This window comes from Pelodiscus sinensis, chromosome 31, assembly GCF_052426305.1.
Source record: "Pelodiscus sinensis isolate ZL-2025 chromosome 31, ASM5242630v1, whole genome shotgun sequence".
In the NCBI taxonomy this organism is placed as follows: Eukaryota; Metazoa; Chordata; order Testudines; family Trionychidae; genus Pelodiscus; species Pelodiscus sinensis.
Genome location: NC_143082.1, coordinates 3,914,099 through 3,939,237, shown reverse-complemented (window position 1 = coordinate 3,939,237; position 25,139 = coordinate 3,914,099). Strand labels below are relative to the sequence as shown.

At 60.1% G+C, this 25,139-nt stretch overlaps 1 protein-coding gene across 7 annotated transcripts in view; it reads right to left on the bottom strand.

The window, feature by feature from the left end:
- ELAVL3 (ELAV like RNA binding protein 3) overlaps nucleotides 1–20,764 on the bottom strand; it is a 43,407-nt gene extending 22,643 nt beyond the window's left edge. For 5 of the 7 annotated variants that reach the window (XM_075902343.2, XM_075902345.2, XM_075902346.2 and 2 more), the window contains exon 1: nucleotides 15,392–15,568. In XM_075902343.2, the coding sequence (XP_075758458.1) occupies nucleotides 15,392–15,400 (9 nt within the window). In that variant the 5' untranslated portion in view covers nucleotides 15,401–15,568. Of the gene's footprint in view, nucleotides 1–15,391; nucleotides 15,569–20,618 lie in introns of those variants that run through there. The other 2 variants (XM_089774894.1, XM_089774895.1) reach the window with 2 other exon arrangements.
- Nucleotides 20,765–25,139: the final 4,375 nt, after the last annotated feature.

The following is a 25,139-nucleotide window of genomic DNA, read 5'->3' as shown; positions in this document are numbered from 1 at the left end:
CAAACTGATAGAGATGCTGAAGGAGCTTTGATTTGCCAGCACATCTCTGGATCCCCAGCAGGTCTGTTTGCACAAGATCCACCAGGTCTGAGCAGGCTCCTTAGCTCCCAATCTCCTCCATGCCCCACTGGCAATGATCTGAGAGTGGTCCGTTTTGGGACCACCCGAACCTCATGTCTGGCCTCCTGCAGACCCATAAATTCATCCGGCACTCAGCCCAACCTGACTCACAGCATCTGCCAAAGGAATCTGTTCTCATGGACCAGCAAACTGACGGAGGCCCAGTGCCTACTGGCAGAAGAGTTTTTGTTAGTATCACTCATGCAAGTTCCCAGCAAGTTTTTGCAGCCAGGGAGTTGTCATCTACCCGACAACCTGAGGCTCTATCAGCTACAGACGTTACACACACCAATCTACACCAGCAAAACGTTCAAACCTGCATTGTCAGGCATTTTTTCCCCAACCCTTGGCTCATTTGTGCTTTGGCTGATTGAAGGTCTAGAAAATGTGACCTCCGAGGAAAGGTTCCAAAATTGGGTTTGTCTAGTCTGGAGAAGAAAGGACTAAGTGCGGGGGGAGGGGCATGAAAACAGTTTTCAAGTCCCAAAAGGTTATTGCCACTGGTCAGGGATGGCCTAGTTCAGTATTTCTCAACCTTATTTTCTATAGTACCCCTTAAAAAAAACGTATAAGTACCCCAGTACCTACAGTTTTCAGACATACCATTTTTTTCCTACCATTACAACACATTTGTTTAAATGACTTAATCGTAGCTGGGAGGGTGATTCAATTTTTGGGTGTAAAAAGTACAAAAAGGGTACTCATACCACGGGTTCAGAAACACTGGCTAGTTAATACTTAGTCCTGGGGAACTGGATTTGATGACCGTCTCGAGGTCCCTTTTAGTCCTACAATTCTGTGATTTTTGTGCTTTTTCTCTGGACTCTCTCTGGTGTTTCCCACAGTCTTTTCAAAAGTCACTTATCAGCGCTAACCGGGCTGAACATTCTTGCAGGGAAGAAAACATCACAGGCAAGCAGAGCAGCATTTCATTTCAAAAAGGGGAACACCACAAAAATGGGGAGACTTCTTAAGCAGCCATAAAAGGAGCAGCCGCAAGAGCGAAATGCCTGCAAACTGCAAGGAGACTTTGAAAAAACATCATAACAGAGGCTCCAACAATGTGTACAACCCAAATTTAAAAAGGAAGACCGCAAGAGGGCCCAAAAAGCACCCCCAAACAAAACCCCAAACAACCCGCCACTGTGCCTGAACAGCAGCGTAAAAGAAGCCCTTAGAGACAGAAACAGACCCTTAAAAAAGTAGAAGTCAAATCTGACTGAGGAAATAGAAAGGAGCATAAACTCTGGTGAATCACATGTCGAAGTCTAACCAGGCAGGCCAAAAATGGCACTGCAGAGTTCTTAGTGCCCACACTACAGAAGCATGTACTGTCCAGGTGGCCTCGAGGGCCAGCTGCACTGGCCCCGCCCCTTACTCCCAAGGCCCCGCCCCTTACTCCCAAGGCCCCGCCCCTTCCAGGAGCACAGAGCCAGACTCCGCCCCCACACCTTGCCTAGGGGCCCAGCCAGACGGTCGACTTGCCTGCCTACACCTGACCTGTTCACTTCACAGGAGAAGTCTGAGAAGTTGTCCCAGCGTGAGATGTCAGTGCAGGAGGTTTTGGAACAAGGTGTTAAATTATCCAGGAATAAGTCACCCGGCCCGGAGGGGCTTCCCCCAAGAATTTGGCAGGACCTCAAATAGGAAGTGGCGGAACGGCTAGCTGTGGCATGGAACCTATCACTGAAATAAACTTCTCTATCGGGTGAGTAGCCGAGGGCAAATGGGACACTGACTTTTCCAAAAGGCTCCAGAGCTGATCCTGGAAATTACAGGCCAGGAAGGCAAACCTCAGTACCCGGCCAATTAGGCTAAACAGGTGCAAAGACCAGACGATCAGCCACATGGAGACGCAAAGCATGTTGGAGAGGAATCTACACAGCTTTTGCAAAGGGAAATCAGACCTCACCAATCTACTAGGCTTCTCTGAGGGGGGCCAGTGAGCCTGAGGACAAGGGGGGGATCCAGTGGATGTCGTGAGCTTGGACTTTCAGAAAGCCTTTGGCAAGGTGTGACATAGTGGGGGGGGGGCTGTCTACTTTTGTAATCCCGTGTTCGCTCTGGTGTTGCATTCACCGTGGCTACGTCTAGACTGGCATGATTTTCCGCAAATGCTTTTAACGGAAAAGTTTTCCGTTAAAAGCATTTGAGGAAAAGCGCGTCTAGATTGGCACAGACGCTTTTCCGGAAAAGCACTTTTTGTGGAAAAGCGTCCGTGGCCAATCTAGACGCGCTTTTCCACAAAAAAGCCCCGATCGTCTTTTTCGCAATCGGGGCTTTTTGGCGGAAAACAGTACTATGCTGTCTACACTGGCCCTTTTCTGGAACAGTTTTCCGGAAAAAGACTTTTGCCCGAACGGGAGCAGCATAGTTTTTCCGGAAAAGCACTGATGATTTTACATTAGATCGTCAGTGCTTTTCCGGAAATTCAAGCGGCCAGTGTAGACAGCTGGCAAGTTTTTCCGGAAAACCGGCTGATTTTCCGGAATAACTTGCCAGTGTAGACACAGCCTGTATGTCTTAAGGGGTTCTATGTGATCCTACTGTCCTATGCTGCTCTGTAGTGGTACTGTGTGTGTGTGGGGGGGGGGCGTGCCTCAGTTTCCCCAGACCCTGCAGCACTAGCTGCATGAGGAGGAGGAGGCTGGGGGTGACTCACTGGGGAAGTATGGGCAGTCTCTCACCTCCTGAGGCCCAGGTGACCGCATATAGCACCTTGGGCCTGGAAGGAGGACGATGGAGGAGGCGGGGCTGCCTGGGGGGAGGGAGCAGAGGCTGTGGGGGTGAGTTAGTCTCGGCTGGGTAGGATGAGGAGAGCAGACTGGGATCAGGAAAGGGGGGTTCAGGGCCCATGAGGAAGAAGGCGTCTGCTCTCAGCGCCTGAGCTCACATTGCTCCTATGCTACACTGTGTCTCTGAGAAGCAATGAACGCTTCCATGCTACTGGCCGGCTGAGAGTCACATCTGGCTGCGGATGGGGTGCAGGGTCGGGGGCTCCCTGACACGCCGTCATGCCAGGTCTCTCCCCCAAGGCTCTTGAGCCCAGAGCGGGTGAGCGGGACGGTCCTAGTACGGAGCAGGGAACCGATCCCAATCTCGCCACGATCGGCAAGCCCAAAGCTGTGCCAAAGGAACCGCACCAAGCCGGCTGACGGGGCAACACCATGGCAGCTGGAATCCAGCACCGGGAAACGCCAAGTGATGCACATGGTGCGACATGGGGGGGGGGGCTGTCAGCTCTGTAACCCGGCGTTCCCCTGTGCCGTGAGGTGTGATTCCCACGGACTCACCCGCGTGTGGATCGGTCCAGGCATCTAGTCCCAACCTGAGCAGATAACAAGGCTCTTCCCGGAGAGAGAGATAAAGGAAGGGAGGCAGAGACGAACACCTGGGGGGAGAGGCAGTTTCTGGCTGGGAAACATGAAGAGAAGGACTAAGCTGAGTGCTGAGAATTGACAGGGTGATGGACGCCGAACCCCAGGGGTCTGAGGCATCCTGGCCCTGCCTCCGGTAACCACATCACGTCTGTGCTGTGCTGTACTCTGGAGGAGCAATAAACCCTCTCTATTCGAGTCTGCTCTCGCTGCTACGGGGGCGCCGGATCGGGGGGGTCCCGGATGCACCGTCGCACAGGGCAACCCCTAACCCCAACACGACGGACCAAAGGAGGGGTTCTCCTGGGGCTGTTCTCACTCCAGGGCGATCTGGGAGTCTTTGTGCAGAGTTCCCTGAAAACATCAGTGGTTAGCCACCGTCAAAAGAGCCACCAGAGTGTTAGGAGCCGTTCAGAAAGGGACCCGAGACTAAGACAGAGAATGTCATAATGCCCCGAAATACATCCACAGCTTGAACACGGCGTGCAGGGCTGGCTGGCCCGTCTTCATAAAGATACTTTAGAACCGGGGGAAAATACAGAGAAGGGCAACCAAAACGATTAAGGGTATGGACCAACAAAGGGACCTGGGGATGACAGTGGATGAGAAGCTAGACCCGAGTCAACAGGGTGCCCCTGTAGCCAAGAAGGTGAACGGCATGTTAGGGTGCAGTCGGAGGAGCATTGCCCGCAGATCTAGGGAAATCAGAATTCTGCTTATTTGGTGAGGCCGCGTCTGGGGTATGGTGTCAATTAGGACTGGAAGCAACGGGCTTAAACTGCAGCAAGGGAGGTTGAGGTTGGACATTAGGAAAAACTTCCCAACTGTCAGGTGGTTAAACACTGGAATAAGTTGCCCAGGGCGGTTGTGGACTCTCCAGCGCTGGAGATATTTAAGAGCAGGTTAGGAGATGTCTCTCAGGGATGATCTAGACGGTGCCTGGTCCTGCCGGGAGGGCAGAGGACCGGACTTGATGACCTCACGAGGTCCCTTCCAGCTCTAGTGGTCTATGAGTCTATGAGTCTATTCTAGAACGGGTGTGGACGCACTGGAGAGGGTCCAGGGGAGGGCAACAAACGATTCGGGGGCTGGAGCACATGACCTACGAGGAGAGGCTGAGGGATTTGGGCTTGTTCAGTCTGCAGAAGAGAAGAGGGAGGGGGGATTCGAGAGCAGCCTGCAACTCCCCAAAGGGGGGCTCCAAAGAGGCTGGCGAGAGGCTGTTCTCAGCGGTGGCAGGTGGCAGAACAAGGAGCAATGGGCTCAAGTTGCAGTGGGGGAGGTCTAGGTTGGAGATTAGGACAAACTGTTTCCCTAGGAGGGCGGTGAGGCACTGGGACGGGTTCCCTAGGGAGGGGGTGGAATCTCCATCCCGAGAGGTTTTTAAGGCTTGACAGAGCCCTGGCTGGGCTGATTGAGTTGGGTTGGTCCTGCTTTGGGCAGGGGGCAGGACTCATGTCTCCTGAGATCTCTGCCCGCCCTGGGATTCTACGAGGAAAGATGAAAAAGATCGGACTTGTTCCGCTGATAAAAGAGCCAGCTAGCGGGGGTCTGCACAGCGGGGAATGGGCTGGAGGAAGTGTCATTTACCTCTTCATGTACCACAAGAACCAGGGGGTTACCCCAGTGACGTTACTAGGCTGAAAACCAAGGCAAGGAAGTATTCCGCCCCACAGCCCAGCTAACCTGTGGGACTCCCTGCCTGGGGATGTTGCAAAGGCCGGCAGGGTAGCAGGGTTCAGAAAAGAAGTCGAGAAATTCTCGGAGGACGGCTCTGTCACTGGCGATTCGCCAAAAGGATTCGGGATGCAGCCCACACGGGGTGCCCCTAAATCACACGGCAGGGGACAGATCACTCATCGGCCGCCCTGGGCCGTTCGCTCGCTCCGCAGCAGCCCCTGCGGGATCCTGAGCTCTCCGGACCAGAGAGGTCAGTCTCCAATCTGTGACCGTATCGCTCCCCCCGCCACGTCATACCGAGGGAAAATCGGCCCCTGCCCCCGACCCTCGGTGGTTCTTCACTCCAGACCGTTACAGAGCCCGTAGACCAGATGTTCTCAGACATCTGGGTCTAAGGACGTTAAACCTAGCCCAGGCAGGCATCTCCTGGGCCCAGCTCTGCTTCCCTCCCGTTGTGGGGCTGCCTCCTCGCAGGGGTTCTCCACGAAGCCCCAGCTCCCGGAGTCAGGGGATTCTTCACGACCCTCAACTTCCAACTGGAAAGAAAACCCAATGTCCATCCCTAGTCCATGGGGGGTCAGACAACGGGACCTCCCCGCAGTGCCGAAGCCCGAAGACAAACAAAGCTTCCACCGTGGGCTTTTTTGTGTGCAAAATCTCCGACTAGTTTTCCATAAGAACATGGGAACGGCCCCTCTGGGGCAGACCAAAGGTCCATGTACCCCAGTGCCCTGTCTGCAGACAGTGGCCGACGCCAGGTGTCCCAGAGGCAATGAACAGAGCAGGGAATCTCTGTTTGAAGCTGCGCCTGCCTGTTCCAGTGGGTTGGGGTTGAAATGCTCCTGCATTGGAGAGTCCAGACGGGGCCTTGGCTCAGTCCCCTGGGACACAGTTTGTATCTCACAGCCCGGCATGGCCTGTGGGGTGCACAAAACCTCTCCCCCTAACTGGCTTCACTCCCCTGACAATAGACGTGGGGAGGCTGAGGAAGAGAAAGGGGAATCGACTCCCCCCAAATCACATCAGCCCGTGGGGCAGATCTGAGAGTAGTGCCCCAATGACTCCCCGCCACGGCCCCCAAGACTCAGCTCCTTCCTCCGACCCTTGTTTCCAGCGACCGACGGTCAAGCCCGACGCTCGGCCTAGCAGCTCAGGCAGAGCCATCTCCAAACTGCTTAAGCACAGGTGCCGATTAGAACAATCGCTGCAACAGCGTCTCACGCTTCTGCCAACTTGCCAGGAGATGCGCAGCCTGGGGGCATGGAGCCGGCACCCGCACCCTCCTCAGCCCAGCAGGCACAATTAACCCCGGCGCTGCTGGACTCTGTTCTATGCCCAGCACAGCTCCGACCCCCCGAGACGTGTAACATCCCCAACTCCTGCTTGCTCACTCAGCAGGATGGCACGTCCCACCCACGGCCTGGGAGAGCCCGTGTGCGCGTGCACTGTGCCCGAGGGAAACCTGGCGCCGAGGGTTCAACAGCTACTGATACTAAGCGATATTTGGGGCCGCTGCTCCCCGGATCTCACAGCACTGGGCTGAGGTTGTTAGCTGAGGTGTGGGGCCCTGCGGTGCCAAGCGGTGCACAGACCTGACAGATCAAGGACACGTTGGCACAGATCCATAGCGGGAGAGAGACCCTGCCTAGCCAAGTTGCTGCATTGACGGAGGAGGGGTGGGGAAGCAGCTACAATTTGACTGTCATGCACAGTCAACCTGTGGAACTCCTTGCCAGAAGATGCAGTGAAGGCTAGAACTTTACCAGGGTTAGGTCATGGAGGTTAGGTCCATCAATGGCTATTAGCCAGGATGGGTAGGGATGCTGTCCCTAGCCTCTGTTTGTCTGGAAGTGGGAGACAGGGGAGGGATCATGTGAGGGTTACCTCTGGGGCTGCGCTTCCAGGATGCCCAATTCCCCGCCCCTCCTGGCCCCATAACAGCCAGCGACCTGCGTGGGCCCAGGATGAGGCAGGAGGACGTTGCCAGACACGGCGCATGCGCGTGTTCCCACACTGACCCCCTCCAGCCCCACATCCCGCCCTCTCAGCTCGGCCGGAGCCACGCCGCTGTGGCTAGAGTCCTTCCTAGGCACGGGCACAGCTCTCAGCCACTCCTGCGGCCAAACGCCTCTGATTCCGGAGACTCCCTCTGTAGCTAGCAGTACAGGGGCTAGGACACATGCTGAGCCCATCCAGGAGACACACATGCTGTCCAGTCCATGCCTCTCCACTTTCTCACCAAGCCAGGTTTTTTTTAGGAGTGTCTCGTAACCTGTCAAGCCAGGTGGGTGGGGGAGGGAGGAGATTTGCCAAGTCATTTTCCATTTGATGATTTTGCCATCATACGGTCTCGCATGATATTCTTATTGATAAACTAGGCAAATATAACTTAGATAGGGCCACGATAAGGTGGGTGCATAATTGGCTGGATAACCATAATCAGAGAGTTGTTGTTAACAATGCTAAATCCTGCTGGAAAGAGATAACAAGTGGAGTTCCGCAAGGGTCTGTTTTGGGACCCGTACTGTTCAATATCTTCATCAATGATGTAGGGTATGTCTACACTACCTTCCTAGTTCGAACTAGCGGGGTAATGTAGGCATACCACACTTGCAAATGAAGCCCAGGATTTGAATTTCCCGGGCTTCATTTGCATAAACTGGGCGCCGCCATTTTTAAATCCCTGCTCGTTCGAACCCCGTGCCGCGCGGCTACACAAGGCACGAACTAGGTAGTTCGGACTAGGCTTCCTAGTCTGAACTACCGTTACTCCTCGTGGAATGAGGAGTAACGGTAGTTCGGACTAGGAAGCCTAGTCCGAACTACCTAGTTCGTGCTGCGTGTAGCCGCACGGCACGGGGTTCGAACGAGCAGGGATTTAAAAATGGCGGCGCCCAGTTTATGCAAATGAAGCCCGGGAAATTCAAATCCCGGGCTTCATTTGCAAGTGCGGTATGCCTACATTACCTTGCTAGTTCGAACTAGCGGGGTAGTGTAGACATACCCCTAGATATTGGGATAGAGAGTACGCTTATTAAGTTTGCAGATGATACCAAACTGGGTGGGGTTGCAACTTCTTTGGAGGATAAGGACATAATTCAAAATGACCTTAGCAAGTTAGAGAAATGGTCAGAGGTAAACAGGATGAAGTTTAATAAAGAGAAATGCAAAGTGCTCCACTTAGGAAGGAACAATCAGTTCCATACATACAAGATGGGAAGCGACTGTCTAGGAAGGAGCATGGCGGAAAGGGATCTAGGGGTCATAGTGGACCACAAGTTGAATATGAGTCAACAGTGTGATGCTGTTGCAAAAAACGCAAATATGATTCTAGGTTGTATCAACAGGTGTGTTGTAAGCAAAACTCGTGAAGTCATTCTGCCGCTCTACTCTGCACTAGTTAGGCCTCAGCTGGAGTACTGTGTCCAGTTCTGGGCGCCACATTTCAAGAAAGATGTGGAGAAATTGGAAAGGGTACAGAGAAGAGCGACAAGAATGATTAAAGGTTTAGAGAACATGACCTATGAAGCCAGGCTTCACGAACTGGGCTTGTTTAGTTTGGAAAAAAGAAGATTAAGGGGGGACATGATAGCGGTTTTCAAATATCTAAAAGGGTGTCACAAGGAGGAAGGCGAAAATTTGTTCCTCTTGGTTTCTGAGAACAGGACAAGGAGTAATGGGCTTAAAGTGCAGCAGGGGAGGTTTAGATTGGACATTAGGAAAAAATTCCTAACCGTCAGGGTGGTCAAATATTGGAATAAATTGCCAAGGGAGGTGGTGGAATCTCCCTCTCTGGAGATATTTAAGAACAGGTTAGATAGACATCTGTCAGGGATGGTGTAGACGGAGCTTGGTCCTGCCTTGAGGGCGGGGGGCTGGACTCGATGACCTCTCGAGGTCCCTTCCAGTCCTATGATTCTATAATTCTATGATTTCTCCTGTAGTTTTAAACTCAAAGCTGTGCAGCAAGGCCCCCACAAACCAGGAATGGAACCCTGGAACCCTCCCTTCCCCCATGCTCTAACCACTAGGCCTACCCTCCCCTGTGCTCTCAGAGCCGGGGACAGACCCAGGAGGCCTGGCTCCCAGAACATGATGACTGGGCCTTGAGTCCCAGTAGCCAAGGTGCCAGAGCAGGTGGGAGCCCACCCCAGCCAGCCAGCCACGTGACGACCCACGAGAACCCGGAACTGAAAGGGGGGGTATGCCAGGAATCGCCCCATTTCCTCACATTCCCCTCCCCTCAGCCCCTCCTGCAAAAGTCCCGCAGCCAGTCTGCCCCCCCCCCCCCCCGCCCATTGCTGGATATGCCCGGCCTGAGTGCCTGCTAGCCCTTCCCCCTCCAGCCACTGCCCCGAGTTGGCATTGCCCGGAGCGCCAGGCCAGTCCCCCCGCCGGGGGAAAGGCTGCCCCCTACAGCCCCTCGCTCCACCATGGGGGGACGCTGGGGACCCAAGCCCGGACTCCAGGGCTCTGATAGCGGCTCTGGCCCGTGCGGGGGAAGGGCGGGCGTCTCGTGGCTGATCCTTCCCCCCACTGTCGCTGGGGGCAGGACGCCTCTCCAAGCTGCAGACCCGCTCAGTGGGGCAAGGAAAGGATGGGAGCAGCACGGGATGTGCCGTATCGGGGCTTGTTTACAGCTCAGGAGCTGCCTGCATGGAGCCACCTTGGCTCCCTGCCCCCCACAGAGTGGGGCTAGAACACAGCCGGTCTGGCTCCCTGCTGCTGTGCAAGCCGCAGCCCCATGGGAGCAGCCATCAGCCTTGGGAAGGACTCCCCCTTGGACTCAGCACCACCCCGGCTGTGTGGGCCAATGGGCAGAGCGGGGCCACCCCAGTAGCATCCTAGGAGAGTCGGGGGCCAACACAACCCTCTCGCAGGGTCCCAGGCTGGGGGAAGGGTGCCAAGGCCCACTTGCTGCCCAGGGGCAGAGATGACCCACGGGGAGCTGGGAAGTGGGTAGCAGGAAGGGGGCTGGCCCTGCACAGGGCTGACAGGGCTGCCGGGCAGGAAGCTGAGCCCAATGGGAGTACAGGGATCAGGGCTCTGTCCTGAGACTAGAGCCATGAAGGTATTTCGGCTTCTCCCATCCAAGGGAAAGGCCTTAGCTGCTCTGTGCCTCGGTTTCCCCATCTGTACAAATGGGGATAACAGCCCTGCCCTGCCCCCCAGGGGCGTGAAGATGAAAACTGGGTGGTGCCCAGATATTAGAGAGAGTCTGGTAGTACAACAGCTGTTTAGCTATGCCCACGTCCCACCCCCGTATTGTATTTACCCTTGCATGCCCCACGAGGCAGGGCTATTCTCCCCGGTGTACAGATGGGAAACTGAGGCCCAGGGAACACAGGAGTCCTGCTTCCCTGTTCAAGCCCACTAGACCCTGCTCTGCTCCCAGAGCCGGGGGCAGAACCCAGGAGCCTGGGTCCTTAAGCACCGCAAAGCGTAGAAGTAACCACCAGTCCTACACGCTACATGACTGGAAGACATGACACAAAACTACATGCCAGCCCGGCCTTGGGCTCCCTCCCCCACCCCAGCCCTGCTGGTGCCCCCCATTCCTGACCTGCAGCCCCTGCCAGCACCGCCCTGAGCACTCCCCCAGCCCTGCCGGTGCCCCCCACTCCTGCCCCGCAGCCCCTGCCAGCCCAGCACTGAGCCCCCCACCCCAGCTCTGCCAGTGCCCCTCACTCCTAACCTGCACCCCCCTATTGTCCTAGCTTCCCACCACACATGGCCACATCCTGCCCTGGGAACTCCTTACACTCACCCGCTGGGGGTCTATAGAGGGGCCCCATGAGGGCGGGGGGCCAGGCCCCTGAGCCCAAAGCCAAATGGGGATTGAAACAGCCTCTGAAGGAAGCAGAGCCCTGAGCCTGGCACAGGGCAGCACCAGACCAGCTGGGCATGGAGGAGGCAGGGCAGCCTGGCCAGTCCAGCCCCCCTCCCCCGAAAGGGATAAAGGAGCAGAGAACAAAGAGTGACACCGAGGCAGGAGCCTCCGACAATAACGTCCCCCCAGGGCCCGGTGCTGGGGACAGACCCGGGCATCTGGACTCCCGCCTCACCCCTGCTCTACCCACTAGCCCCCACTCCCCTCCCAGCGCCTGACTGAGCTCTGGTGCCCTGGCTGAGCCCTGCAGGGAACTGGCCAGGGCCTGAAATGGGGCGGGGCCTTAGCTCCGTGCTGATGTGAGGCTCAGCCAGGACTCCTGGAGGGGGCCAGGTGGGGGGGAGCTCACCACATGTCCTGTGCTACATTGGGCCCCACCCCACCCCTAGGGCCCTGCCCCTCATGCAGACTCTCCTCTGGGCTGGGGGTAGGGCCCCGCCCCCACAGAGTGGGGCCTCCCCAAGCCAGGTGGGCAGGGCTGCCCACACACCCCCTCATTCCCCCCACACATGGCGCCCCCCGATACATCTCAGCAGCCCCCCAATACATGGTGCCCACCCCGATACGTCACAACAGCCCCCGATACATGGTGCCCACCCTGATACGTCACACCAGCCCCCCAATACATGGTGCCCACCCCGATACATCACACCAGCCCCCCAATACATGGTGCCCACCCTGATATGTCACACCAGCCCCCCAATACATGGTGCCCACCCCGATATGTCACAACAGCCCCCGATACATGGTGCCCACCCTGATACGTCACACCAGCCCCCCAATACATGGTGCCCACTGTGATACGTCACAACAGCCCCCCAATACATGGTGCCCACCCCGATACGTCACACCAGCCCCCCAATACATGGTGCCCACCCTGATACGTCACACCAGCCCCCCAATACATGGTGCCCACCGTGATACATCACACCAGCCCCCCAATACATGGTGCCCACCCCGATACGTCACACCAGCCCCCCAATACATGGTGCCCACCCCGATACGTCACACCAGCCCCCCAATACATGGTGCCCACCCTGATACGTCACACCAGCCCCCCAATACATGGTGCCCACCCCGATACGTCACACCAGCCCCCCAATACATGGTGCCCACCCTGATACGTCACACCAGCCCCCCCCCATACATGGCATCTGACCCCCAATGCATCACCTCAGCCCCCTCCCATTTCCATCATCTCTGCACAAAGCCTCGGGGCCACCACTCCCCCGGGAACCGGCCATGGGCTGTGTGTGTGGGGGGGGAAGGGCAGCAAAATGTGGGGCTCCCTGCTCCAAAGGCAGAGAGGTGGCAGAGCCCCACCCCCCAGCTGACGCTGGCTCATCCCTGGCTGCCCCTCCCCTTGGCACGCCTTTGTCAGCTCGCCAAACTGCTCCCCCTCCACCGGGGGGGAGGAGGGGGGGAAGTGAGGCTCCCCCTCCCCCACTCCTAAGCCACCTGTGCTGGGACTTTAAGAGACACCGGCTCAGCTGCTGTGAACCCCCCCTCCCCCCCACTGCATCTCTGCCCCCTCCCCCTCCCCACAGCCCCCCCTGTCCCAAAAAGCACCGCAAATGGGGACAGAGAGAGGGGGTAGCTTCCATCAGGGCCCCCCCTGCAGCCCCTCCATGGCGTATGCCTTTGGGGACGCCCCAAATTCCTCCATCCAACCCACCGCTCCAGCCCCTTTGCGATGGGGTCACTGCCCTTCCCCAGCTCTCCCCCCTCCCCCATCTGCAACACCCCCTCCCTGCACCCCAGCCCCTCTGCACCCCGCCCCCCAGGCCCGTTGGCAGGGGCAGCGAAGGACGGAGGCTGGGGGAGCCGCCGAATCGCTCCACGCTCAAAATGGCTTTTGTGGCGCCGGGGAAGTGGCTCTCGGCGGGGGAGGGGCTGTCACAGTGACCTTGAATTGAAAATGGGGGGGGTGCAGCGCGAGGAAGGGGTGCGGCTCCGGGGGGGGGGTTTGGGTGGCTATGTAGGGACAGCCTCCTGCTCGGGCCTACAGCCAAGGTGCCAAGGCAGGGCCCTCCAAGCAAGGGGGGGGCGGTTTGGCGCTAGGGAGATGCTGCCTGCAAGGACAACACGGGGGGGGACATCACTGCAAAGCAATTGGGGGGGGCATTATCTGGCTGGGATGGTTTCCACATAGCAAAGCCAGCGCCTTGGCCAGGGCCGGGCCTGCCTGACCCCTGAGGCCCCACGCCGGCCCTGGCTCAGATGGGTTATGGCAAAGGGGGGGGGGGGGGAGCAGCCAGGAGCTCTATGAAGAGTGGGGGGGGGACTGAGGTCTGGCTGGGACCACTGTCCCCTTCCCCCCACCTCAAAGCAAGTGAGGCCCTTGGTCAGGACTGCCGGAACAATGAGGGGGCTGCTGGGAGCCACTTCTAGCAAGGGAGGGGAGGGGCTGCAGCCCCCCACCCTGCACCCCCCTCGTTCCACCACCTTGGCATGGGGTGGGGGAGGCTGAAACAATATAAACTGAAACGGGGTGGGGGGGGAGGTTCGGCACACAGAAACCTTGCCCAGGCATACAACTGTAAACACGCCGTGGGGGGTTGTGTGTGTGTACTAGGGTGTGTGCGCGTGCGTGTGTGTGTGTGTGTATCTTGGGGGGAGTGTCCTAGGGATGTATGTGTGTGTGTGTGTGTGTGTGTCGGGGGGTGTGTGTGTGTGTGGGGGGAGTGTCCTAGGGATGTGTGTGTGTGTGTGTGTGTGTGTGTGTGTGTGTGTGTGTGTGTGTGTGTGGGGGGAGTGTCCTAGGGATGTATGTGTGTGTGTGTGTGTGTGTGTGTGTGTGTGTGTGTGTGTGTGTCGGGGGGGAGTGTCCTAGGGATGTATCTGTGTGTGTGTGTGTGTATCTTGGGGGGAGTGTCCTAGGGATGTATCTGTGTGTGTGTGTGTGTGTGTGTGTGTGTGTGTGTGTGTGTGTGTGTGTGTGTGTGTATCTTGGGGGGAGTGTCCTAGGGATGTATCTGTGTGTGTGTGTATCTTGGGGGGAGTGTCCTAGGGATGTATCTCTGTGTGTGTGTGTGTGTGTGTGTGTGTGTGTGTGTGTGTTGGGGGGAGTGTCCTAGGGATGTATCTCTGTGTGTGTGTGTGTGTGTGTGTGTGTGTTGGGGGGAGTGTCCTAGGGATGTATCTGTGTGTCCTAGGGGTGTATGTGTGTGTGTTTCCTAGGGTGTGTCTATCCCTTGGGGGGGGTGCGCCCTGGGGGGGTGTCCTAGGGGGGTGTGTGTGTGTTTCCTAGGGGGTCTGGTCCACGAAAGCTCATCATCTAATAAACCATCTTGTCAGTCTTTAAAGTGCTACATTGTCCTGCATTTTGTCTATCCCCTAGGGTGTGTATGTGTGTCTGTGCCCTGGGGGGTGTGCCGTGGAGGGGTGTCCTAGGTGTGTGTGTATCCTGGGGGGGCTGTATGTCCTAGGCGCGTGTATGTCCGGGGAGGTGGGGGGGGTCTGCAATCCCGCTGCGGGGGGGGGGGGGGGTCCGATCCTCTGAGGCCCCGCGGAGGCAGCGCGGCCCAGGGCGCTGGAAGGGAGCGAGGCGGGGGGGGGGGGCAGGTTTTCCATTTGCAAAGGCAAAGCCGGGGGGGCTCCTCCCCCCCCCCCCCCCGCCGCTGTCAGTCCCCATTGTTCCCAGCCCGGCCGCGGGGGGCGGCTCCAGTCACGCACAAGGTACCTGGCTCTGAAGGATTGTGCGGCGGCTGCGAGTCTCCGCAGCGCCCAGCCGCTGGCGCGGGGGGGAGGGGGAGCTGCGCAGAGCCCGGCCCGGGGGGGGGGGGGGGTCCCATTTTGGGTGGGGTCAGACGGGGGCCCCGGGGCTTCGTGCACCGCAAATCCTGGTAGATCCGTGGAAGCCCCCCCACGCACACACAAAGGGGACAACGTGCCTGCCCAGAGCCGCGCCCCCCCCCCGCGGGGGACTCCCCCGGCCCGGTCTCCCCATCCACCTCGGCGGGCCGGGCGGGGAGCGGGGCTGTGGCCGGCGTGTGGACGCGCCCGGTGCCTTTCCACCGGCCGGGATACGCCCGTGGGGCGTCCGCGAACCGCGGGTCTCTCGCTGCCGGCTACGCCCCCGCGGCATCGCGCCCCCCACCCCCACGCTGAGCCCCGAGCCCTGCCCCCACGCGCGGGGGGGCTCTGTAGATTGGGGGGGCTATCCCCACTCCCAGCCCCCCCGATACCGACGCGGGGACCGGGCTGCGAGCTCACGGCCAGCTGCAGCGGGGGGGGGGGGGGGGTTATACCGTACACCCCCAATAGACACGCACCCCAAGATCAGCCAAGTCCCCCCCACCCTCCAGCCCCCCCAGATACCTACGGTGACCATTCTTCCAGCGACGCGGGCTCCCCCGCTGCAGGGCTGCGCTCTCCCGCCGACAGCCCGCACCCCCCAGCCTCCCGCCCCGGGTGGGGTCGGAGCAGCGCCGCGGGGGGGAGGTTCCGGTTTTCCTGTAGGACCGATTGAAAAGCCAAATCTCGGGGAGGACTGTGTGTACGTCCAGCGGCGGGGGGGGGGAGGGAGGGGAGAGCGGCGGGGGGGCGAGCAGTGGGGCGGGGGGGGAAGCTGAGCGATGGGGGGAGCCCTCTTGTTCTCGGCCTCTCTGGGAAGAAAAGCAGGAGAGGAAGAAAGGGGGAGGGGGGAGCAGGGCTGAGAAAGGAGGGGGGAGGAAAAAGACAAGAAGGGACGAAAAAAGGAACGGAGAGGAAAAAACGGGGGGGCAGATAAGCGGGAGCGGGGGGGAGAAAAGCGGAGGTGGGGGGGCAGATAAGCAGAGGTGGGGGGCAGATAAGCGGGTGGGGGGCAGATAAGCGGAGGTGGGGGGCAGATAAGCGGGTGGAGGGGCAGATAAGCGGAGGTGGGGGGCAGATAAGCGGGTGGGGGGCAGACGGGGCCGAAAGGGGGGCGAAGGCAATGGAAAAGGAGCCGCAAAGCCCCCAAATAAAAGGAGGAGCAGGAGCCGCTCTTGGCCCCGAGGCGAGGAGTGAGGGGGAAGGCGGGGGGCGGGGGGGGGGATGAAAAACGAAAAGGAGGAAAAAGCCGAAAGGCAGGAGGAGAGGAGGAGCCGCTGCCGCAGCCCGGCGCTGGCTGGTCCTTTAAATGTCCTTGGTTATTTCAACCGGGGGGTTTTACCCGGAGGGGGAGGGGCGGGGTTTTTCGAGGAGGGGTCGGGTTTTTTCTCCCCCTTCCAGTATGCAAAAAACAAAGGAGCCCCGGCAGCCCCCCCCCAGATGGCTGGGTCCGGCTCACTCCCCCCCCCCCCCACCGCGCTCCACGGCCCCCCAGCGATGGAACTCGGCTCATTGGCTGGGACTAGCGGCAGCGAGTTCTTCCTTGGTTCCCCCCCCCCCCAAGAACACACGCCCCCCGGGGGGAACACACTGCCCCGCCCCCTCGTGGTACACACAGCCCCCTCCCCGCGGAGACCACACCCCCCGGATAGTGCACACACCCCGCGGAAGCACACACAGCCCCTCCCCCCAGATCTCCTACACAGCCCCCCCATAACATCGGTCCCCAAGACTTCATACACCTCCTCATCGCACACACAGCACACACAGCCCCCCCCCCCCGTCTCCGTAGCTCATCCATCCCCCCCACGGCACACACAGCTCCCCCCACATCCATCCCCCCGCGGCACACACAGCCCCCCCCCCCCCCCACATCCATACCACCACAGCACACACAGCCCCCCCCCCCATCCATCCCCCCACAGCACACACAGCCCCCCCGCACACCCATCCCCCCTCGGCACACACAGCCCCCCCGCATCCATCCACCCACCGCACACCCATCCCCCCCACACACCCATCCCCCCCCTCGGCACACACAGCCCCCCCGCACATCCATCCCCCCACCGCACACACAGCCCCCCCCCACATCCACCACCCACCGCACACAAAGCCCCCCCGCACATCCATCCCCCCACAGCACACACAGACTCCCCCCCCGCACATCCACCCCCCACAGCACACACAGCCCCCCCCGCACATCCATCCCCCCAACCGCACACACAGCCCCCCCGCATCCATCCACCCACCGCACACACAGACTCCCCCCCCCCCCCCACATCCATCCCCCCACCGCACACACAGCCCCCCCGCATCCATCCCCCCACAGCACACACAGCCCCCCCGCACATCTACCCCCCCACGGCACACACAGCCCCTCCCACATCCACCCCCCGCACATCCATCCCCCCACCGCACACACAGCCCCCCCCTCCCATCGTGCACGAGCCTCTCCAGACCGCGATCACAGCGCCCCCAGCCCCGCCTGTCAGTCAGCTTCTCCAGATGCCTCTGTCCCGCCCCCAGGCTCCTTACACCCCCCGTCTCCCGCCCCTGGGTCGGTTACCAGCCCCCAAAGGTCAGGGGAGCCTGGGAAGGGGGAAGGGGAGAGGGAGGGTGCTTCAGCTACAACCCAGAGAGAGATCAGGAGATATATATAGAGAAAGATAAAAATAACTAGAGATGGATATAGATCTGGATAGATAGATACACAGACAGACAGACAGACAGACAGAGGGGCTGTATGGGGCTAGATAGATAGATAGATAGATAGATAGATAGATAGATAGAGGGGGTGTATGGGGATAGATAGATAGATAGATAGATAGATAGATAGATAGATAGATAGGGGGTGTATGGGGATAGATAGAGGGGGGGTGTGGGGATAGATAGATAGATAGATAGATAGATAGATAGATAGATAGATAGATAGGGGGTGTGGAGATAGATAGATAGATAGATAGATAGATAGATAGATAGATAGATAGATAGATAGATAGGGGGTGTATGGGGATAGATAGAGGGGGGGTGTGGGGATAGATAGATAGATAGATAGATAGATAGATAGATAGATAGATAGATAGATAGATAGATAGAGGGTGTATGGGGATAGATAGATAGATAGATAGATAGATAGATAGATAGATAGATAGATAGATAGATAGATAGATAGATAGATAGATAGATGGGGGGCGTATGGGGATAGATAGAGGGGGGGTGTGGGGATAGATAGATAGATAGATAGATAGATAGATAGATAGATAGATAGATAGATAGATGGGGGTGTATGGGGATAGATAGAGGGGGGGTGTGGGGATAGATAGATAGATAGATAGATAGATAGATAGATAGATAGATAGATAGATGGGGGGCATATGGGGATAGATAGAGGGGGGTGTGGGGATAGATAGATAGATAGATAGATGGGGGGCGTATGGGGATAGATAGATAGATAGATAGATAGATAGATAGATAGATAGATAGATAGATAGATAGATAGATGGGGGGCGTATGGGGATAGATAGAGGGGTGTGTGGGGATAGATACATACATAGATGCTGTGTGATACCTAGACCATGGTGTGGATGGGGCCAGCCAGCCCCAGCCTGCGCTACCACCAGGCCTGGACAGTGAATTTCTCTCTTTCCTGCCATGGCTCTGAGTCCCTGGGTGCCTGGGCAGTTGGGGGAGGGGGCGTGATGCCTGGGAAAGGGAGTTACGGACGCGCTGGGAGCCAGCCGACTGCAGGGCGGACTCTACTCCACCAGCAACATTTGCGGGGAAACTGAGGCACCAGGAGGGACTCGCCCAAAGGGCCCCCAGTGAGGCAGTGGCAGAGCTGAAGGATCCTAGTTTCCCCACCCATCCCCTCAGCCCCGTGCCTCTACAGAGAAGCCAGGAGCCCCGGTGGGAGCAGCCGGCCCCCCTCCCGTCCTTACGTCAGCTCTGAGAGTGGCTGGTTTCAGGCTGTCCCCTGGCCCTGAGCCGCTGGAATGTGGCCAGTGGCCCCGCGGACAGATGCCAAGGGAGGGGCCTGATGGAAAGGGAGGGACCTAGGCTGCATCCCACACCGGGACTGACAGAGCCATGTTGCCCCTAGTCTGGCCCCCAAAGAAGAGGGAGAAAAGACCAACTACTGCTGCCAGCAAAGGGAGACCATTTCTAGGTTAAGCTGTGGCAGGAGGGAGCAGCTGCAAGGGAGCTGGCAGAGGTGGGGGGGGGGCATTCATGGCCATCCAAAGAGCCTGCAGGCCCGGAATGCCAGCATCAGCCTTGGATGGAATTTGGATCGCTTGACTGTGTGTCATTGTGCCCATACTGCTGCTGTCAAATGGGGAATCACCACCAGCTCAGGCAGGGGGGGGAGGAAGGTCTGGGGTTCAGGCTGGAGTTACCAACAGCGCACAGAATGCAGCATGGGAATGGGTGGCTGTCACCGTGTCGTTATTCCCAGGGGACGACTGAAGAAAGGGGGCTGACACGGAGACTGGAATCTCTACATCCTGTATCCAGTTCCCCACGCCCCTAGGTCTGGACAGGAGCTGCCCCCTTCCCCCGCCCCAGAGACAAAAGGCCCCATAACAATTCTCTGAGCCAGCCTAGCCCCGCCCCCTTTCCAGGGCTGAATCAGAGCAAGGACTCCTGGGTTCCCCAGCACTGGGCTAGGAGGGAGTCTAGTGGTTAGAAGGGGGGGGGCACTTGGGAGCCAGGTCTCCCTGTGTGACCTTGACCAAGTCATGTCCTCCCCGTGCCTCAGTTTCCCTGTCTGTAACATGAAGCGAATGATGCGTCCGGGCAGATGTGTGGGACCTCTGCTGGAGCCCAGCCCCCGAGCGAGAGCCCTGCGGAGGAAGTCCCTTTGTCCCCAGCTGGATGGGCTCACCGCCCTGTAGCACCAGTGGAGAGCGACCCCAGTCTGAAGTGCTCTGGAAAGGGGAAAGCATTTTATCCCCATTTCATAGCAGGGGAAACTGAGGCACGACGCGGGGCGGGGCACAGCCAAGGGCCGTCGCTGAGCTGGGCCGTGAATCTGGGAGCCTAAAAGCCCCCTGTTCTGGCCTCTAATGTGCCACTCCCTGACTCCTCGCCCCTTCCTGCTCTAGCCCGCTAGGCCGCATTCCCCTCCCAAAGCCACGGAAAGACTCCAGAGTCCTGATTCCCAGCCCCCGCCCGCCCTTGCACTCATCTGCTGCCGATGGTTCACACGCCCAGGTGCAGACCCCAAGTGCCCTGCCTCTTGGGGTGGGGTCTGAAATTCAGGCCTCCTCTCTCCAGATGTCTCCAGACATTTCTAGAAAGTTTTCTGCGGCAGCTGGATCCTCCAAATCTCCCCCCCACACAATCAGGGGGATGCACACAGACCCTGAACCTGGCGCGTCCTCCCCCCTGCAGCCCCAGCTCTGTCTCTCGCCTTCCCTAGCGGAACTCTGCCCCCCCCCCACACGCCTATAGGGAAATCCACGCCATGGCTTGCTCCCGCAGAAGCGGCGCGACGGAGAGAGAAAAGCTGCCGGGCACGCCTGCTAGATTTCCGAACCGAGCCTCAGCCCCAGCTAGAGACACCGCACCCCTGCCTGCAGCCTCTGGGGGGGGGGCATGTGGCAATCGCCACCCCCGGCACGGTTTCCATCGAACCCCCCCCATTTGGGGCTCAGGCGGAGGTGGGAGTGGAAGCGGGAGGGGCGGGGGGGGGTTTGCTAATAACCGAGGAGAGACGATTGGTTTCGGTGCCGCTCCGACGGTGCCATGCCCCCTACCTCATTTGCGCTCAGCAGGTACCGCTCTGCGTCTTGTGGGCATCTGCTCATTTTGAATAGCGTCGCCATTGCGGATGGAAGGAGAGAGCGAGGAGAGAAAATTGTGGTTAATCCCCACGGGAAGGCAGACAGAGACACGCGCTCATAGCTAGGTAACGGCTTGGTAGCCGCGGCCGGTGATTTATAGCCCAGCCGGCCTGCGATTTTCCACCCGGGGAGAGCCGGAAGCAGACACAGGCTCGGGCAACGCCAAAGCACCGAAACTGACCATCGCCCCCCTCGATGCGCACACGCACTGCCTTCCTGTCAATTTCTCACCGGAGAGAAAGGAGCCGGATCTTTGGATGATGCCGGGAAAGGGAAGGGCCGAGCGGGGACAGGCCGGGCGCCGGCTGTCAGGGAATCTGGCCCGTGGTACGTCCGGCCAGACGTGGGGATGGAAGGAGATGGGGGCTGCATCCTGCTACCTGTCCACTGCGGCCGAGGGAGAGACCTGGGGGGGGAGGCAGGACTTCTGGGTTCTGGGCCCAGCTCTGGGAGGGGTGCGAGGCCTAGTGGTTTTCCAGCTTTGCTCATCGACAGACCCCGAAACATTTCACGTGGAGTTGCAGACGCCTTTGGAAATCTTAGGTGTAGACTTCAGCCTCCCCCCCCCCCCCCAGGAATGCACTGCCCCCAGGTTGGAAACCACTTGCCTAGTGGTTAGAGCACAGTAGGCCTGGGAGTGGGGCATGGGCGCTCTTCATGTCTGGCACCAAGATGCACCACCACGGGCAGGGTGGGGGGATAGGACGGGGGGCACAGTAGCTGTTTGTAAGAATCTTCCCCCCGCGCTGAAACAGCCACCCCTGGGTGCGGGGCCTGTGTGTGCCTCACGCTGCGCTCTACCTGACCCACGGGTGTAACACCCCCACGGCGGGCGGGGGAGGGCAAACGTGCCAGAGAGGCTGGGACGACCGGGGGGGGGGGGTGTTCCCATGGAGGCATTTATCCCCTGGGCTCTCCCCGGCGGGGCTGGGCCTGGTCCCGCCTGGGTCTCCGTAGGCCTCGCGCTGCCCCGCCATGGCAATCAGGGCTTTGTGGCCAGGACAATGGCGGGGAGCAAAAGCCTCGCAGCTGCACTCGTCTAAACGCCCCCCCCCCCGGCCCCACGACACCTGCCAGCCTGCCCCTCCCCTGCCCCATGCTTTGTTCCCTCCACGTCGCCTCCCCCCCCGTCCCCCGCTCACTCCCCACAAGTTCCCAGACGCTGGCGCACCAGGGAAACATCTCACTCGGGCGCCAGGGTCTGCAGGAGCCCCCCGCTCAGCTGGGCGTGGGAATGTGAGCCTGGGAAAGGGGGGGCTGACACCCCGGTGCCTCTCCAGGTGCCCTCTTCCCCCCCCCGCACATCCCTCCCCAGGCCTCAGCCACCTCTCAGCTCCAAGAAGGGGGGGCCAAGCAAGGAAAGAGGGTTGCCCAGGTTTCTGGGGGGTCTCTGCCTGGGCTGGGTTCTAAGCTGGCCCTGGGAGGGGAGCGAGGCCTAGGGGTTAGGACAGGGCAGGCTGGGAGCCGAGACCCGTTCTAGGGTGTGAGTGAAGCTGAGGGGTAAAAGCAGAGTGGGGCTGGACCTCAGGACTCCTGGGTTCCCCTCCACATTCACCAGCCCGGCCAGGCTGCCCAGCCTCGTGTCATGCCCACCGTACGGCCCCAGACTCACCGGGGCCCATCTGGCACCCACCCCACACACGTCTCCCATGTGGAGCCAGCCTGGCTGAGCTCTCTGGGGCAGGGCCCCCTGGATGTGTTCGACCCCCCCCCCCCCGGCTCTGTGCTGGGGTTGGACCCATGGGGGTTGCAATCTGAGGGCAGAGGTGTCTCCGAGCCTGGCCCAGGCAGGGTGGGCGTCGTGCAGTGGAGCTCGGGGGCTGGTGCAGGGTCATGCTCTGGCTCACATGGCCCGGGCCCTCCTGTGCCCTGCCCCCGCCCTGCCCCCCCGCGGTTCCGAGCTCCCCCTCCATGGCGAGGCTCAGTCCCCTGCACTTCTCTGGCACCGAACTGTATTCAAGGAGCAGAACTCCCAAGCTGAGGCCTTACCCAGCACGTGCCCTGGGTGCCCAGCCCTAACCACTAGGCCTCACTCCTCTCCCAGGGCCGGGGAGGGAACCCAGGAGTCCCAGGACTCTGGCTCCTTGGCCAGACACAATTCAGCACCACAGACAGCTCCAGGGAGCCTCCCGGTCCTCGGGGCCCAGCCGGGGCCCAGCCGCCATGGCGAGCAACCCCAGCCGCTCTCGGCCGCTCTCCGGCCACGCTAGCAAAGGCCTGGCTGGGGGTCACAGGAGCCAATGGGAAAGGACCCAGCCCCGCCCCCCCGCTCTAACCCTCAGACCTCACCCACAAGAACCCAGGAGTCCTGGTTCCCTCCCCCCACGTCCCCACCCGCTCTACCACTCTAACCACCAGGCCCCACTGCCCTCCCAGATCCAGGGAGAGAACCCAGGAGACCGGGCCCCCATCCCTCCCCTCACCCTAACCACTAGACCCCACTGCCCTCCTAGATCCTGGGAGAGAACCCAGGAGACCAGGCCCCCATCCCTCCTCTCACCCTAACCACTAGACCCCACTGCCCTCCTAGATCCAGGGAGAGAACCCAGGAGACCGGACCCCCATCCCTCCCCTCACTCTAACCACTAGACCCCACAGCCCCCCCAGATCCAGGGAGAGAACCCAGGAGTCCAGGCCCCCAGCCCCACCCCCCTGTAGCCGCCAGACCTCACACGCCTCCTTGAGCGATGCCTTGCAGCAGGAATCTCTGTCTGGTGGGGGGGTGTCTGTGGTCTGCCCCCCCTCCCCCGTCTATGCACTTCATGGGAGTGCTGGGAGGAGAGGCTCTTCCACGTGAGGGGGGAGCTGACCTGTCATGGACCCGGGCGGGTCAAGAGGCCAGACTGCCCCCCCACTGACCCCTATTCAAAGGTCATCTGAGGTCACAGGGGATATGGCAGCTGAAGTGCTGGAAAGTCCAGCCCCCTCGGAGGGCTGAGCCGGGCCTGGGAGCAAGGACTCCTGGGTTCTTTCCCCAGCACTGGGGGGAGTGGGGTCCAGTGGTTAGGGTGGGGGGATGGGAGCCCAGACTCCTGGGTTCCCTGGGAGTGAGGTCTGAGAGTTAGGGCAGGGGGCAGGGATGGGGGCCCGGACTTGTGGATCTAGGAGGGCAGTGGGGTCTAGTGGTTAGGGTGGGGAGGGATGGGAGCCCGGACTCGTGGATCTAGGAGGGCAGTGGGGTCTAGTGGTTAGGGTGGGGAGGGATGGGGGCCCGGACTCGTGGATCTAGGAGGGCAGTGGGGTCTAGTGGTTAGGGTGGGGAGGGATGGGGGCCCGGACTCGTGGATCTAGGAGGGCAGTGGGGTCTAGTGGTTAGGGTGGGGAGGGATGGGGGCCCGGACTCGTGGATCTAGGAGGGCAGTGGGGTCTAGTGGTTAGGGTGGGGAGGGATGGGAGCCCGGACTCCTGGGTTCCCTGGGAGTGAGGTCTGAGGGTCAGAGCGGGGGGGGTTAAAGCTGATCTCTCCCTTTCCTCTCTGCCAAGCACAGCCCCAGGAGCGGGGGTGGGTAGCAGGGACCATATGCCGCCAATTAGCCAGCGATCCCACAGCTGCCACCATCCGGGGGCAGGGGGGCATGTGGGGAGGAGGCCAAGCCCCGTGTCCCAGGGGAGGAAGGGCCTGGCAGATGCCGGCAGCGCCCAGCCCATGTGCTGTGAATGGCAGGGGGAGAGGGGGTCCCACAGGGACTCTGATGGCAGGGCCAGGGGCCAGATGGCAGAGGGATGGGGGGACGGGGGAGGCGGACAGGCCGGGAGGGTGTGGAAACACAGCACAGGGATGGGAAGGAGGCTCCCCTCCACCCCAAACGGACACCCCGTCCTACAGCCTCCCCCCCGCAAACCATCCCCCCAATGGAGCAGCCTCCAACCTCTCCAGTGCAACCCCCCCCCCCGCATCACACCTCCCCACCCCCACTCAGAGTCCTGCCCCCCGCCCCTGGGTGCCCCAGCCCGTCCCTCGCAGAGGGCAGGCTCAATGCCAGGTTGGGAGCCCCACCCCGGCCTGCCCCTGTATGGCACGAGTTGGCTGGGGCTCAGCTCCAGGGGTCCCCATGACTGAAATGCCCACATGGAGCCACGAGCACTAGCGAGCCCCTCCCCCGCTCCCTGTAGCCTCCCCCCTTCCCCCCCCCACACTGACTCTGAACTGGGGCCAGGCGCTGTCCGCCCCCTTCAGCCAGGCTGCGGCCTGGGAGGCCCAGGGGTGAGACTCAGTTCCCTGCCTGCACCATGCGCCCTCTGCATGACCTGGGGGGAGGCCCTGCCGCTTTGCGACTCAGTTTCCCCATCCGACCTTCGCTGAGGTGGAAAGGGCTTCAAGGCTGGGTTGGGCTGGGTGTGTCTGGGCAGTGCCCAGCACGGGGGCGGGGGGGGACCCTGATCCTGCTGGGGGTCTGCATGGGGGGGGACCCAGGGAGGAGCCAGGCTTTCACG